The sequence below is a fragment of the Pipra filicauda genome, unplaced genomic scaffold (assembly GCF_003945595.2).
Source record: "Pipra filicauda isolate LSUMZ 115617 unplaced genomic scaffold, ASM394559v2 scaffold206_size1356665_pilon, whole genome shotgun sequence".
NCBI lineage: Eukaryota > Metazoa > Chordata > Aves > Passeriformes > Pipridae > Pipra > Pipra filicauda.
In genome coordinates this window covers 338660-349540 of record NW_024104317.1, presented here as the reverse complement: position 1 = coordinate 349540, position 10881 = coordinate 338660, and the positions used below count along the sequence as shown (strand labels likewise).

At 48.5% G+C, this 10881-nt stretch overlaps 2 protein-coding genes across 3 annotated transcripts; both read left to right on the top strand.

Moving 5' to 3' along the window:
- Positions 1-1197: 1197 nt before the first annotated feature.
- Positions 1198-5876, top strand: PIGZ (phosphatidylinositol glycan anchor biosynthesis class Z). Of its 2 annotated transcripts, XR_003543883.2 has the most exons (3): positions 1198-1316; positions 1769-4213; positions 5155-5876. XR_003543883.2 is itself a non-coding variant. In XM_027738039.2 (2 exons), the coding sequence occupies exons 1-2, from the start codon at positions 1199-1201 to the stop codon at positions 3328-3330; spliced, it is 1680 nt and encodes a 559-aa protein (XP_027593840.2). In that variant the 5' UTR covers position 1198; the 3' UTR covers positions 3331-5876. The 2 variants fall into 2 exon arrangements, 1 of the variants encoding a protein (XP_027593840.2); XM_027738039.2 differs by having other exon boundaries at positions 1769-5876.
- A 123-nt stretch (positions 5877-5999) lies between these two features.
- On the top strand, positions 6000-10147 carry LOC113996784 (protein gar2). The gene is made up of 5 exons (XM_027738044.2): positions 6000-6525; positions 6612-6790; positions 6880-7061; positions 7847-7985; positions 8578-10147. The coding sequence occupies exons 1-5, from the start codon at positions 6000-6002 to the stop codon at positions 8647-8649; spliced, it is 1098 nt and encodes a 365-aa protein (XP_027593845.2). The 3' UTR covers positions 8650-10147.
- The last annotated feature ends 734 nt before the right edge of the window (positions 10148-10881 follow it).

Below are 10881 nucleotides of genomic sequence, written 5' to 3'. Positions count from 1 at the left end.
GCTTTTCTGGGATATGAACATTTGTGTTTCCCCTTTGCTGCCCACCATTCTATTGCTCCCAGGTTACCAGAGCTGGAGGAGGAGAGACCCAGCCCAGTCCCCAGCTGTGCCAGATGGGATGAGCGTGTCTGTGGCAGGGATTTGTGACATGGTGCCCGCTGCCCAGACCCACAATTACTGGCCAGCTGCCTCCAGCTGCTGTCACTGCTGTGTTCCTTCTCTCTGGGCTTTTGGTCAGTTATGAAATAGCCGGCTGAACAGCAGCCAGCAGTGTGCCCAGGTGGGCAAGAATGCCAATGGCATCCTGGCCTGTATCAGGGATAATGTGGCCAGCAGGACCAGGGAAGTGATTATATTCCCTCTGTACTCTCTACTACGCACTGGTGAGGCCACAGTACTCAAGTACTGTGTCCAGTTGTGGGCCCCTCAATTTAGGAAGGACACTGGGATGCTGGAGTGTGTCCAGAGAAGAGCAACAGAGCTGGGGAAGGAGCTGGAGCACAAGTCTGATGAGCAGTGGCTGGGGGAGCTGGGGGTGTTCAGCCTGGAGAAAAGGAGGCTCGAGGTGACCTTGTCACTCTCTTCAACTGCCTGAAAGGAGGTTGTAGCCAGGTGAGGGTCAGCCTCTTCTCCGAGGTAACAAGCAATAGGACAAGGGGACATGGCCTCAAGCTGTGCCAGGGGAGGTTTAGGTTGGACATCAGTCAGAATTTCTTCACTGAAAGAGTGATTAGACATTGGAATGGACTGCTTAGGGAGGTGGTGGAGTCACCATCCCTGGAAGTGTTTAAGGAAAGACTGGATGAGGCACTTAGTGCCATGGTCTCGTTGACATGGTGGTGTTTGGTCACAGGTTGGATTCGAGGGGTCTCCAAGGTGGCCCCGAGATGGCTTAGTTGGCCACAGCGTGGTGCTGACACCACCGAGCTTGGGGCTTTGATCCCCATATGGGCTATTCCCTTAAGAGTTCAACTCATTTAAGAGTTGGACTCGATGATCCTTGTGGGTCCCTTTCAACTCAGCACATTCTGTGGAGGGTGTGATTCTTTTCCAGCCCAATCCACCCCTGGATTCCCTGGATTTCAGCCGGCGGGGCGGCTGATGGGGGATCGCTGCGCATGCGCGCGGGGCTCCCGCTGCGGCGGCCGTGCCGGCGGGCGGGCGCCCCCTGGCGGCGCGGTGGCGGCGCGGGGCCGCCATGGGCGCGCGGGCGCTGTGGGCGCTGCTGGCGGCGCTGAGGGCGGGCTGGTGCCTCCTGCCGCAGAGCGGGTACCTGCACCCCGACGAGTTCTTCCAGGCGCCCGAGGTCATGGCAGGTAAGGGGCGCGGATAACGCGGGGGGACCCCCGGGCGCGCTGCCTCGCACAGCCCCGCGGATGCGGGGGATGCGGAGCCCCGGGCACGGGCGGGTGTTCCCGAGGGATCCCCGGAGCCGCCGGCTCGTTGTCCCGCTCTGTCACACGGCGCTTCCCGCAAGCCGGGCAGGAGCGGGTCCGCAGGGCTGGGTGGGCGGTGGGTTCCTGCTCTGTGCTGTCCACACCGAGTGGCGCCTGCAACCGCATCACCCCGACGAGCTGCTTTTTCCTGATTCTCTGTGAAAACGAACGGTACACTCCTAAAACCGTCAAGGTTGACACCAAGGTCTCAAAAGTCTGGGAGCTGCTCTGCATTGTGATACCTCTGACAGCAAATAGTATCCCTACTGCTGAATTACTGAATAAAATGTATTATGTATTATATGTATTTTTCTTTTTCTCTTCCTTTATAGGAGATATTTTAAATCTACAGGTCTTTTATCCTTGGGAGTTCCTTTCGAGCTTTCCTTGCAGAACAGTTGTTTTCCCATTAATGACATCAGGAGTTACCTACTGGGCAATCAAGTCTTTGCAGCAGCTGGACATATGTTCAAGTTGCATCAACAGCTACACTCTCCTTGTATCACCTCGCCTTCTCTTTACAATCTTTTCTTTCATACTCGACTATAGCGTTTATCGATTAGCCCCTTTCTGGGAAGCAGATCTGTGGAAAGCGCTGGTACTTCTTGCTGGATCATATGTCACTCTGGTGTTTTATACGAGAACATTTACCAACACGCTTGAAGGACTTCTCTTTGCTCTTCTCATGGTACTGGTTTCCTCAAGAAAGTCCAATGGCAGCTCAGTGGATCCTACAAGCAGTCCTCTCATAGGTGTTATAACAACTGCTGGGTTTTTCAACAGGCCAACCTTTCTGGCATTTGCTCTAATGCCCCTGCTTTACTGGGCAGGTTTAATTGTTGATTCTCAGAGGAGCATTAAAAGTGTCATAAACCACTTTTTGAAGCTCATACTATGTGCATGTTTTACTGCCATTGTTTTCATAACAGCTGACACCTTTTATTTTACCTCTGTGAGCTTAGATAACCTTTTAAGCATTAACAAGGGCAGCCTATTTGATGTAATAGTTCAATTACATAAGAAAATGGTAGTAACCCCCTTCAATTTTCTCAGTTATAATCTTAATCCTCATAATCTTGCACTGCATGGAAGTCACCCACGAGTTACACATTTTACAGTCAATGGAATAATGCTCTTTGGGATCTTACATGTTCTGGCCACTGTTGCTGGTTTTAAAATGTTAAAGAAGTATGTCCAGCAATTCATACGGGTCAAATCGTGTTACCATGGGCTGCCTGGGCTATTGGTGCATTCTGAGGGCAATCCAACATTACTGCTGTTTTATTTTGTTCCTTTGGCATTTCTCTCCCTATTCAGTCACCAGGAGCCTCGGTTCCTCATTCCTCTCATCTTGCCATTGGTCCTGTTCAGCGCGTCACAGGACAGAGCTGTGAAATGGAAACACCTCATCGTTATTTTCAATCTTCTCGGGGCATTCCTGTTCGGGTGCCTACACCAGGGAGGGCTGATACCCTGTTTGTTTCACTTGGAGCAGCTCATACATTCTCCAGCACCCTCAAACCATCCAAGCCACTATACTCTACTCTTTGCTCACACCTACATGCCTCCGAGGTTTCTGCTTAATATCAAGAAGACAGACGTGCACGTACAAGTCATCGATATGGCTGGGTCTGGAGAAGAAACCCTCTGCCAGACAATAGAGCAGCAAGCAAGCAATTTTACCTGCAGCGACTGTCACATTTTTGTCATAATCCCTGGTACAGTCAGAGCCACAACTGCAAAATGTGGTGTCTCATTCAAGAACGAAACTGTGATATTTCCACACTTATCAATGGAAGACCCACCACAAATGTCCATCCTATCCAGTGGAAATTGGAGAAGTCAGTTAGGACTATACATCCTTCAACTAGACAGAGATCAGCACAGCCTTTAGATTTTAGGAGAACGATGTTTTAGGTTTTCACATCCTTTGGGCACAGTCTGAAGGTGCTGTGAGACCTTCCTCTTCACAGGCCCACCTTCATCACAAGTAGTGGCACTGGGAGCTCTCCCGAGTCTCTTTATTTGTCATGTTCTTATGCTCACCGGTATAGCCAGTTCTGGATAGAATCTGCTTAGAATTTGAGTTATTCAGCCCTGTAGTGTTTCATATGAACTTCTGTAATTTTTCCTGATGAGAGAGGATGAAATCAGAGCCCACCAAAACTGTGATTCAAGCTTAGCAGTTTCCATGTGAGATTTATTTTTGGAAGTTTCTATAATCTCTGACAGGGTTTGTGGACTGTGGGGTGTTTACTGATTATAGGCGTTAAATCAGCTGTTGGAGAGAGGTTGCAGGGCTAGACAAAAGCTGGTCTGATTAAATAAGATTTTATTTTATGTACTTAAAAATTCATTAGACCAGACTGCAGTCACAGTACAGGCACCAGCACTGTAACCCTGTCTTGGGTGGTTCTGCCTTGAAAAATCCCCAGCACTGATCTGAGAGAATCTGATTTAGAACGTGGAAGATGCTTCAGCCTAAGTACTTGTGCTAAATCCTAAAATCCAAGCTTTGCCTGTTTAACCTTCCTTGCCACAGTTCCATCCTCGTGGACGTGTTCCACACGCACTGCCCCCAGAGCTCGAGGAGGCTCTTCTGTGATGGCATCGAAGCCTCTCGGTGTTCCGCCGCTGCAGCCGGGGCGCTCCTGCCTTTGCACATTCCCGGCGCCGTTCTCGCAGCTGTCGCTGTTCTGTCGCGACTGTGACTCCGGCAGAACGCACGGCGGGCCCTGCGGGGAGCTGGATGGAGGAGCTGCGCAGACAGAAAGCGGGTAACTCGGAGGGATTTGATCCTTTGTGCCGTTTGAGCAGATGGATCTCTGAACAGGCTCACGGCAGGGTCGGAGCTCCACCCGTTCTGCTGCCGGGGAGCGCGGGAGGACCCGAGGGAGGAGCCTCATCCCCTGCACCCCCTCCCCTTGCTTAACTGCTCCCCGTTAAATCAGCTTAGTGGGAATGACAGGTCACATCCTGGCTCTCCACGGGAGAGCAGTCTCATTTTCAACTGGGATGCAAATAACTGGGCTTCAGCTGAGAACGATGTGTGCACATAATAGCACAGCACAACTAACAATCTTTGGTTTTGCCCATGTGAACTTCTGGATCCAAAACATCTTCACATGGAGGGAGATACTAATTTGGCACATGCATTGTAGGTCAAGCCGCTCTTTGTGGAACGAATCTGACACTTGAATTATTTCTGCTCACAAAGGTGGTAATGCCTTTGGCAGTTCTGCACCCACACAGCTTTACATAAGGTCTTATGAGCCAGGTTTTCAATAGAGATGAGGATAATATAGGTTGATGCCAGGCTCTAAAGGGATGCTAGGAAAAATGCATGTGTGAAGGGTTTGCCTGTATTTTCCAAACTATAGGTATGACCTAGATTTTTAGGGAACATAGCTCTTGCTCTCTTATAAAGCATTGTGTGTTGTTTCCCCTGTACGTTCATCCACATCCATCACTCTTCATTGCTGACATGCCTGTAATTAAAGGTGGGTGTCTGGGGGGAGGCAGGGGGAGAGGGAGTGCATGTATGTTTGTACTGATGGCTCACAAAGTAATGGAAGTGGTTGTGAAAGCATAGTGACGCAAAATGTGTTTTCCAAGGTAATTTCCTTTTTGCTCTCTGGGAGAACAGCCACGTGCCACAGCTGGTACTTGCTGTTTTCAGCTTGCTTAAACAGCTTAATCTTCAAAATTACTTCCACAGAACTTATGAACTCTGGCAATCTGAGTGGGGTAGATCTTGAAACTCTTCAGGGATGGAATGGAGCACCATTTCCGTGGCACAGTGACTGCTCCACAGCTGCACAGGTAACCTGCGACTGAGCCGGAAGAGAACCTGGACTACAAGTTCTAACTCAGACTGACAATACACTGCTTTTGTCTCACCACCCAGGCCTTTGTAATTTACATCCACGCACACCTGAGTCTTTGTTGGTGGGAGGTTTAATTTTACCAGCAATACTGGAAACTGTATCTCAGGTAATGTACAAGGTCCTTGTCACCTCGGGTGATACAAGGAATGGAAATGATCCTCCACAGTTAACTGAGCCTCAAGTCAGCTGGACCATGCTCTGGAGGAAGGTTAACTGCTTTAGTCTCACAGATGTTGTCATATACAGCATCTGAAGCAAACCAGACCGGTGCATCACATATGATGGGTGCATCCTTTTCTATATTAAGGATGGCTCTATTGGTCATTTTTTCCCTGTAAACCGTTCTTGCTACCACAGACTTGAGGTGTGCTTTTAGGTAAGATGGGCATTATTCTATCCATCATCATCGACACTTAAAAGCCTTTTTTGTATCAAAATTGTAACACATGTAGAGTATTATTGCTGTATAGACAGACATTGTTACAGCCACTCCCATGAGAATCGTGGTTTTATTTCAAGTTTCTTATGAAGCACTTAAAAGTGACAATCGTGACAGCGTTCTGGATGATGTTTAGTGAGAGTCTGCTTGTTCCTGAGAACTGTGGAACACGTAAAACGGCTTTGAAATGAAAATCCATCACACCGATGAGCAGCAATAGTTTCATATGTCCATGCGATGGAGGACGCACCGTCGGCTCCGCAGCTCGCCGTCCGCCGCCCGGGGGTCCGCGGGTGTCCGGAGTTGCCACCGGGGTCCATCACCCGCCGGCTCCAGCGCGCTCCGAGTCCTGGTGCTGTCGCTCCCGTCCCCTCACCGGCGGTGCCGCCTCTCCCCACTCGGCGCGTTGCTCAGGGCGCTGTCCCGGGGGGGCGGCCGCCGCGGCCCGGCCCGCGCGGCCACGGCCACCCCCGCTGGCGGGCGCCGTCCTTGAGCTCCCCGAGGAAGGTGTCGCGCAGGCGGAACAGGCGCGGGCCCAGGTGCTGCTGGCCGCGGGTGATGGCGGCGGCGGTGGCGCGGGCGGCGGCGCGGATGGGTCGCGACTCCGAGAGCCGCTCCACGAGCCGCGGGCTCGACAGCAGCAGCAGCAGCGCGCGCCGCAACGACATGGCCACCGCTCTCGCGAGATCCGCCGCGCCGGCCGCTCCCTCAACGCGTGGGGTCCTCCGCCGTTCTCGCGAGAGCTGCCCCCCCCCCCCCTCGTGCTGACCGCCACGCCATTGGCTGCGCGCGAGGCGCGTGCGCTTGGGGCGGGAAGGCGCTGAGGGGCGGCCGGGACGGGCAGCACTGGGAGGGCTTGGTGCGCCCTCGGTCCGTCCTGGGCCGGGACAGACCAGGCTGTGCCGGGCCGGGCCGGGCCGGACTGTGCCGGGCTGGACAGCGCCGCCATGAGCTCCGGCGGGACGCTGAGCATCCTCCGCAGCGACTCGTACGCCGAGCTCAGCCAGTACCGCGACCAGCACTTCCGGGTGAGCCTTGGCCGGGGGTGGGTGCCGCGCGGTCCGTCCCGCTCGGGCCGGGCTGTGCCGGGGGGTAACGCGGTGTCCTTGCGGCCCAGGGGACGCGCTACGACCAGGAGCGGCTGCTGAGGAAGAGTTGCACGCTGTACGTGGGAAACCTGTCCTTCTACACCACCGAGGAGCAGATCCACGAGCTCTTTGGCAAGAGCGGCGACATCAAGAAGGTCATCATGGGGCTGGACAAAGTGAAGAAAACCGCCTGCGGCTTCTGCTTCGTGGAGTATCCTTGTGCGGGCCGGCAGGAGCGGTCAGGGCGCGGGTGAACTGTAATGCACTGCAGGCTCTGAGTCAGGGCAGAGTTCTCCCAGGATAAAAGTAATCGTTTGCTAAAGCGTCTGTGGGGGACGCAGGCGTGAGAGAGCTGTGCTGGGTTCACGGTTAGACTCAATGAGGTCTTTTCCATCCGTGATTCTGTGAGTGGAACATAGACGGCATATCGAGCAGGGGTAACAGATTGCTTTCGCTGTGAGACTTTAACCCAGACATTTTTTGGGTAGTTGACCTCTGCATTAAGTTCGTATCTTCCATGCCCAAATAAAAAGGTGTTTCTTTTCGTACGAACATAGATGTAAAGTTAGTATTGGTATCTTACATGCCTGTTGTGTAGTCTGTGAAGATCATTTGAGTCTTTTACATGTGAGTCTCTGAAGATCATTCTGTAACTGGTTCTAGTGAACTCACTAGAATGGTGAAAGGTTGCAGCATGAATGGAGCCTCACTGGGGCTTCTCACTTTTTAGCAATAGTGCTTTGTGCTGTTAAGGGTGAGCGTGTTTGGCAGACTTAATCCAATATATGCATTTTTAGTGCTTGAATTCCAGCACATTGCCCTCTTTCACTAACAGTTTTCTCAGCTCATATAGCTTCTTAAAAGCTGTTGCTTCTGAAAGTAACTGAGCAGGAACCTGTTACAAGCAAAGGCTTGGTTTTGTACCCAATTTGATATTGGGTTTTTTTCCATGTGTTGAAAACCGAAGTCCATTTTTTTCCTTAACCCATTCCTAAGGTATTACGCAAGAGGAGATGCTGAAAATGCAATGCGATACATCAATGGAACCAGACTTGATGACAGGATCATAAGGACAGACTGGGATGCAGGATTTAAGGAGGGTAGGCAGTACGGCCGTGGAAGATCAGGGGGGCAGGTAGGTTGTTGTTCAGCCTGGGTTTTTAAGGTGACTCTGCCAAATTTCTTGGTTTTGAATGAACACACTTGGAACAATTTCGGAAACAGCAACTTAGGAGTCATTGTTTAAGATAACGCTGTGCCTTGGTCTTTAAGACATACGGTCAATGGCAGTGTTAGCTACTAAGTACAGATAACTTTTTCATGTATTTCACTAAAAGTACTTGCAGAAACAACTCTTGGCTGCCTGGGGAGATAATGCTTGTAAGTAAGCCCTGAAAATATAAGGCTGTCGAGATCACACAGGACAGCAGTTGTTCTACCCAAAATGGAGCTGGTGGCAGTGGCTTTTACTGCTGGAGCACGAGACCAGCCATCCTTGCTTGGACTGCCTGGATTGAGGATTCCCTGGGATGCTGTTGAAAAGGAAGTTGGTTTATGTTGTTCTGGGCTTCTGCATGATGCGCTTCGCCTTCAGTTTTGTCAGTCAACTCTGAGTGGGCACTTACATTTTGTGAGCTCAGTGTGACTATATTCTGATAATGTAAGAGTTTTTGAGAAATTGTTTTTCTTTGTCTTTCCTGGACTCCCCTTTTCCCCTCCTTCATAAGGTCCGAGATGAGTATCGGCAGGACTATGATGCTGGAAGAGGTGGCTATGGCAAAATTGTTCAGTGCCAGTGACTCGTCAGCCTCACAGGAGAACCAAATCTGCACTGTAAATGTCACCAGACACCAAGTAGGTCTGTTGCACACAAATTTATGTCGCTAGAAATTCAGAGGAACTCCCGTCCGTGTTTCTGTGAGCATATCCTGTATTCAATACCTCTTCTGTTTTAATGCCAGGATCCAAAGTGTTGCAGAGGATCTGGAAACAAGGTTTTAAGCAATAGAATGTCTGAGGCTTCGGTCTCTAAATGCTGCTGTAACTTACTAAAAGGAACAAAGATTTAGTGTAATGGTGCTTTTTTTTCACTGGCAAACTTGATTATTATTCCACTGGGTTCTGTTTACATTGGTATCACAGGGTGGGGAGCAGTGATAAAGATAATTGGTGGGTGTTTCAGAGATGAAAGAAAAAGGTGCAAAAGAGCCTGAAAAGGAAGTGGAATTTCTAGGGAAATTTTCCAAATTCTAGGGAAGACTTAAAGCTGCAGATTTTCTGGGGAAACTGATGCTGTTACTAGAACACTTTTGTGCACAGCCATAATAAAACAATCTGATTGCTGAACCCAGGAATCATGTGAAGAAGCAGCCTAGCTGGACACAGACCCCTGCAGTCTTCTATTAAGTGTGATGTGCCTACAAGGGTAGCATGAAGCCAAGTTGTACAGTTACCCCCAAAATGGGATGTTGGAGGAGCTGTGTGTATAACAAGAAAATTTGTTCCCCAAATACATTTTGAGAAACTTGATTTCAGACAAAGGTGAAAACAGAAATGAGTTTTGGGAGGAGCCTTACTTTCTACTGAGCCTCTCCTTTCTACTGAGCCTTACTCTCTACTAAGAATGGTAAAAGGATTGCATAGATTGGTTTGGTTTGGTTTTTTCTCTTTCCTCCCTATTCATACTGCTGGTTTATATGATGGGATTTTGATGTACTGCAGACATAGGAATAAAAATTGTGATCCCAATATCTGTGAAACTGACCCTCTTAAATGAAATAGTCTAAAAGGAACTGTTACAGAGCTTTGTAATTTTTTATGGACTTCTGAGTTTCTTGTAAATGGCAATTCATAAAGTTAAATCCAAATACTTTGTTGTCCATAACTCCTTAGAAACCTTCAAAGTACCAGGTTATGTAAAAGTTGATATTTAGTCACTGGGGATACTGTTGGAAATCTTAATGTGTTTCTTGTGTACAGTTAGTCACAGCTGTAAATTGGAAATAGAGTGAATAGAACAACTGCTTACTTAGGAAGTGCAGATTTGGCTGGGCTTTGAGGTTTTTTGGTAGCCAGAGTAAAACTAGATTTTTTGGGATCACTTGGTGCTGATTTGCAAACAAGAGTTGGAACAAGGTTGCCTTTTCTGATCTAGTACATTTGATTATGAGTTTACAGCCTGTAATCTGCTCCAGGAAGCTGCTGAAGTTTATTTTTCATTGTATCAATTTTGTATAAAAAATGTGTTACCAAAAACTGTAAAGTCACTTTCTTTCAAATAAAGCTGTAACATTAAAATGGTTTGTTACTTTTTTATTTGTAACAGAATCACCGAAAGGAGCTGTATTCAGACTCGTGCCTTTATCCTTTGTTCTAATGTCTTTTAATAAGGAGAGAATGAATCTTCCTTCCCTTCACTGGATTTTCAGTCTTGTTCAGTTCTTACATGGATGCTGAAAGATGTTTGGTTAATGCTCTTCATTCTGGTTTGGATTTTTTTGGATTATAGAATAGAAATTAAATTATTTACTGATATTGAAGTGAATGTAAAAGTCTTTAGTGTGTAACAAGTAATTTTCAAGGTGTGCTTCCTTATAAAAACGATACTTAAAATTATTTTTTATTGAAAGTACTGCAGGACAGTCATTCCCAAATGAAATGGAGGTGGTAGGAAGATTTTCCTTCACAACAGTTACTGTCCTTTGCTGCACACATGCAGTGTCTGCTGTAAGATTCTGTTTTAAAGTGAGATTTTCTGTTTTGAGAGATTTCAATCCAAATGGGATTTAAAAGCACATGATGTCTCATGTGAACTCTTAGACTCTCAAAAGCACATACAGAGGAAACTGATTGAACAGGGTTTGATTTTTGCCTTCCCTGACTGAAATCGGATCTGCCTCTCATAAAGTTGGAGCTTCACAAAAGAAACTGAATCAAGTCTTTAAAACTTCACTGGGGGCTTCTTCAGCTTCCTGACATGCTGGTGCATTGAGATTAGATTCTCTTGGAGGGACAAGATCTCCCATGATTTT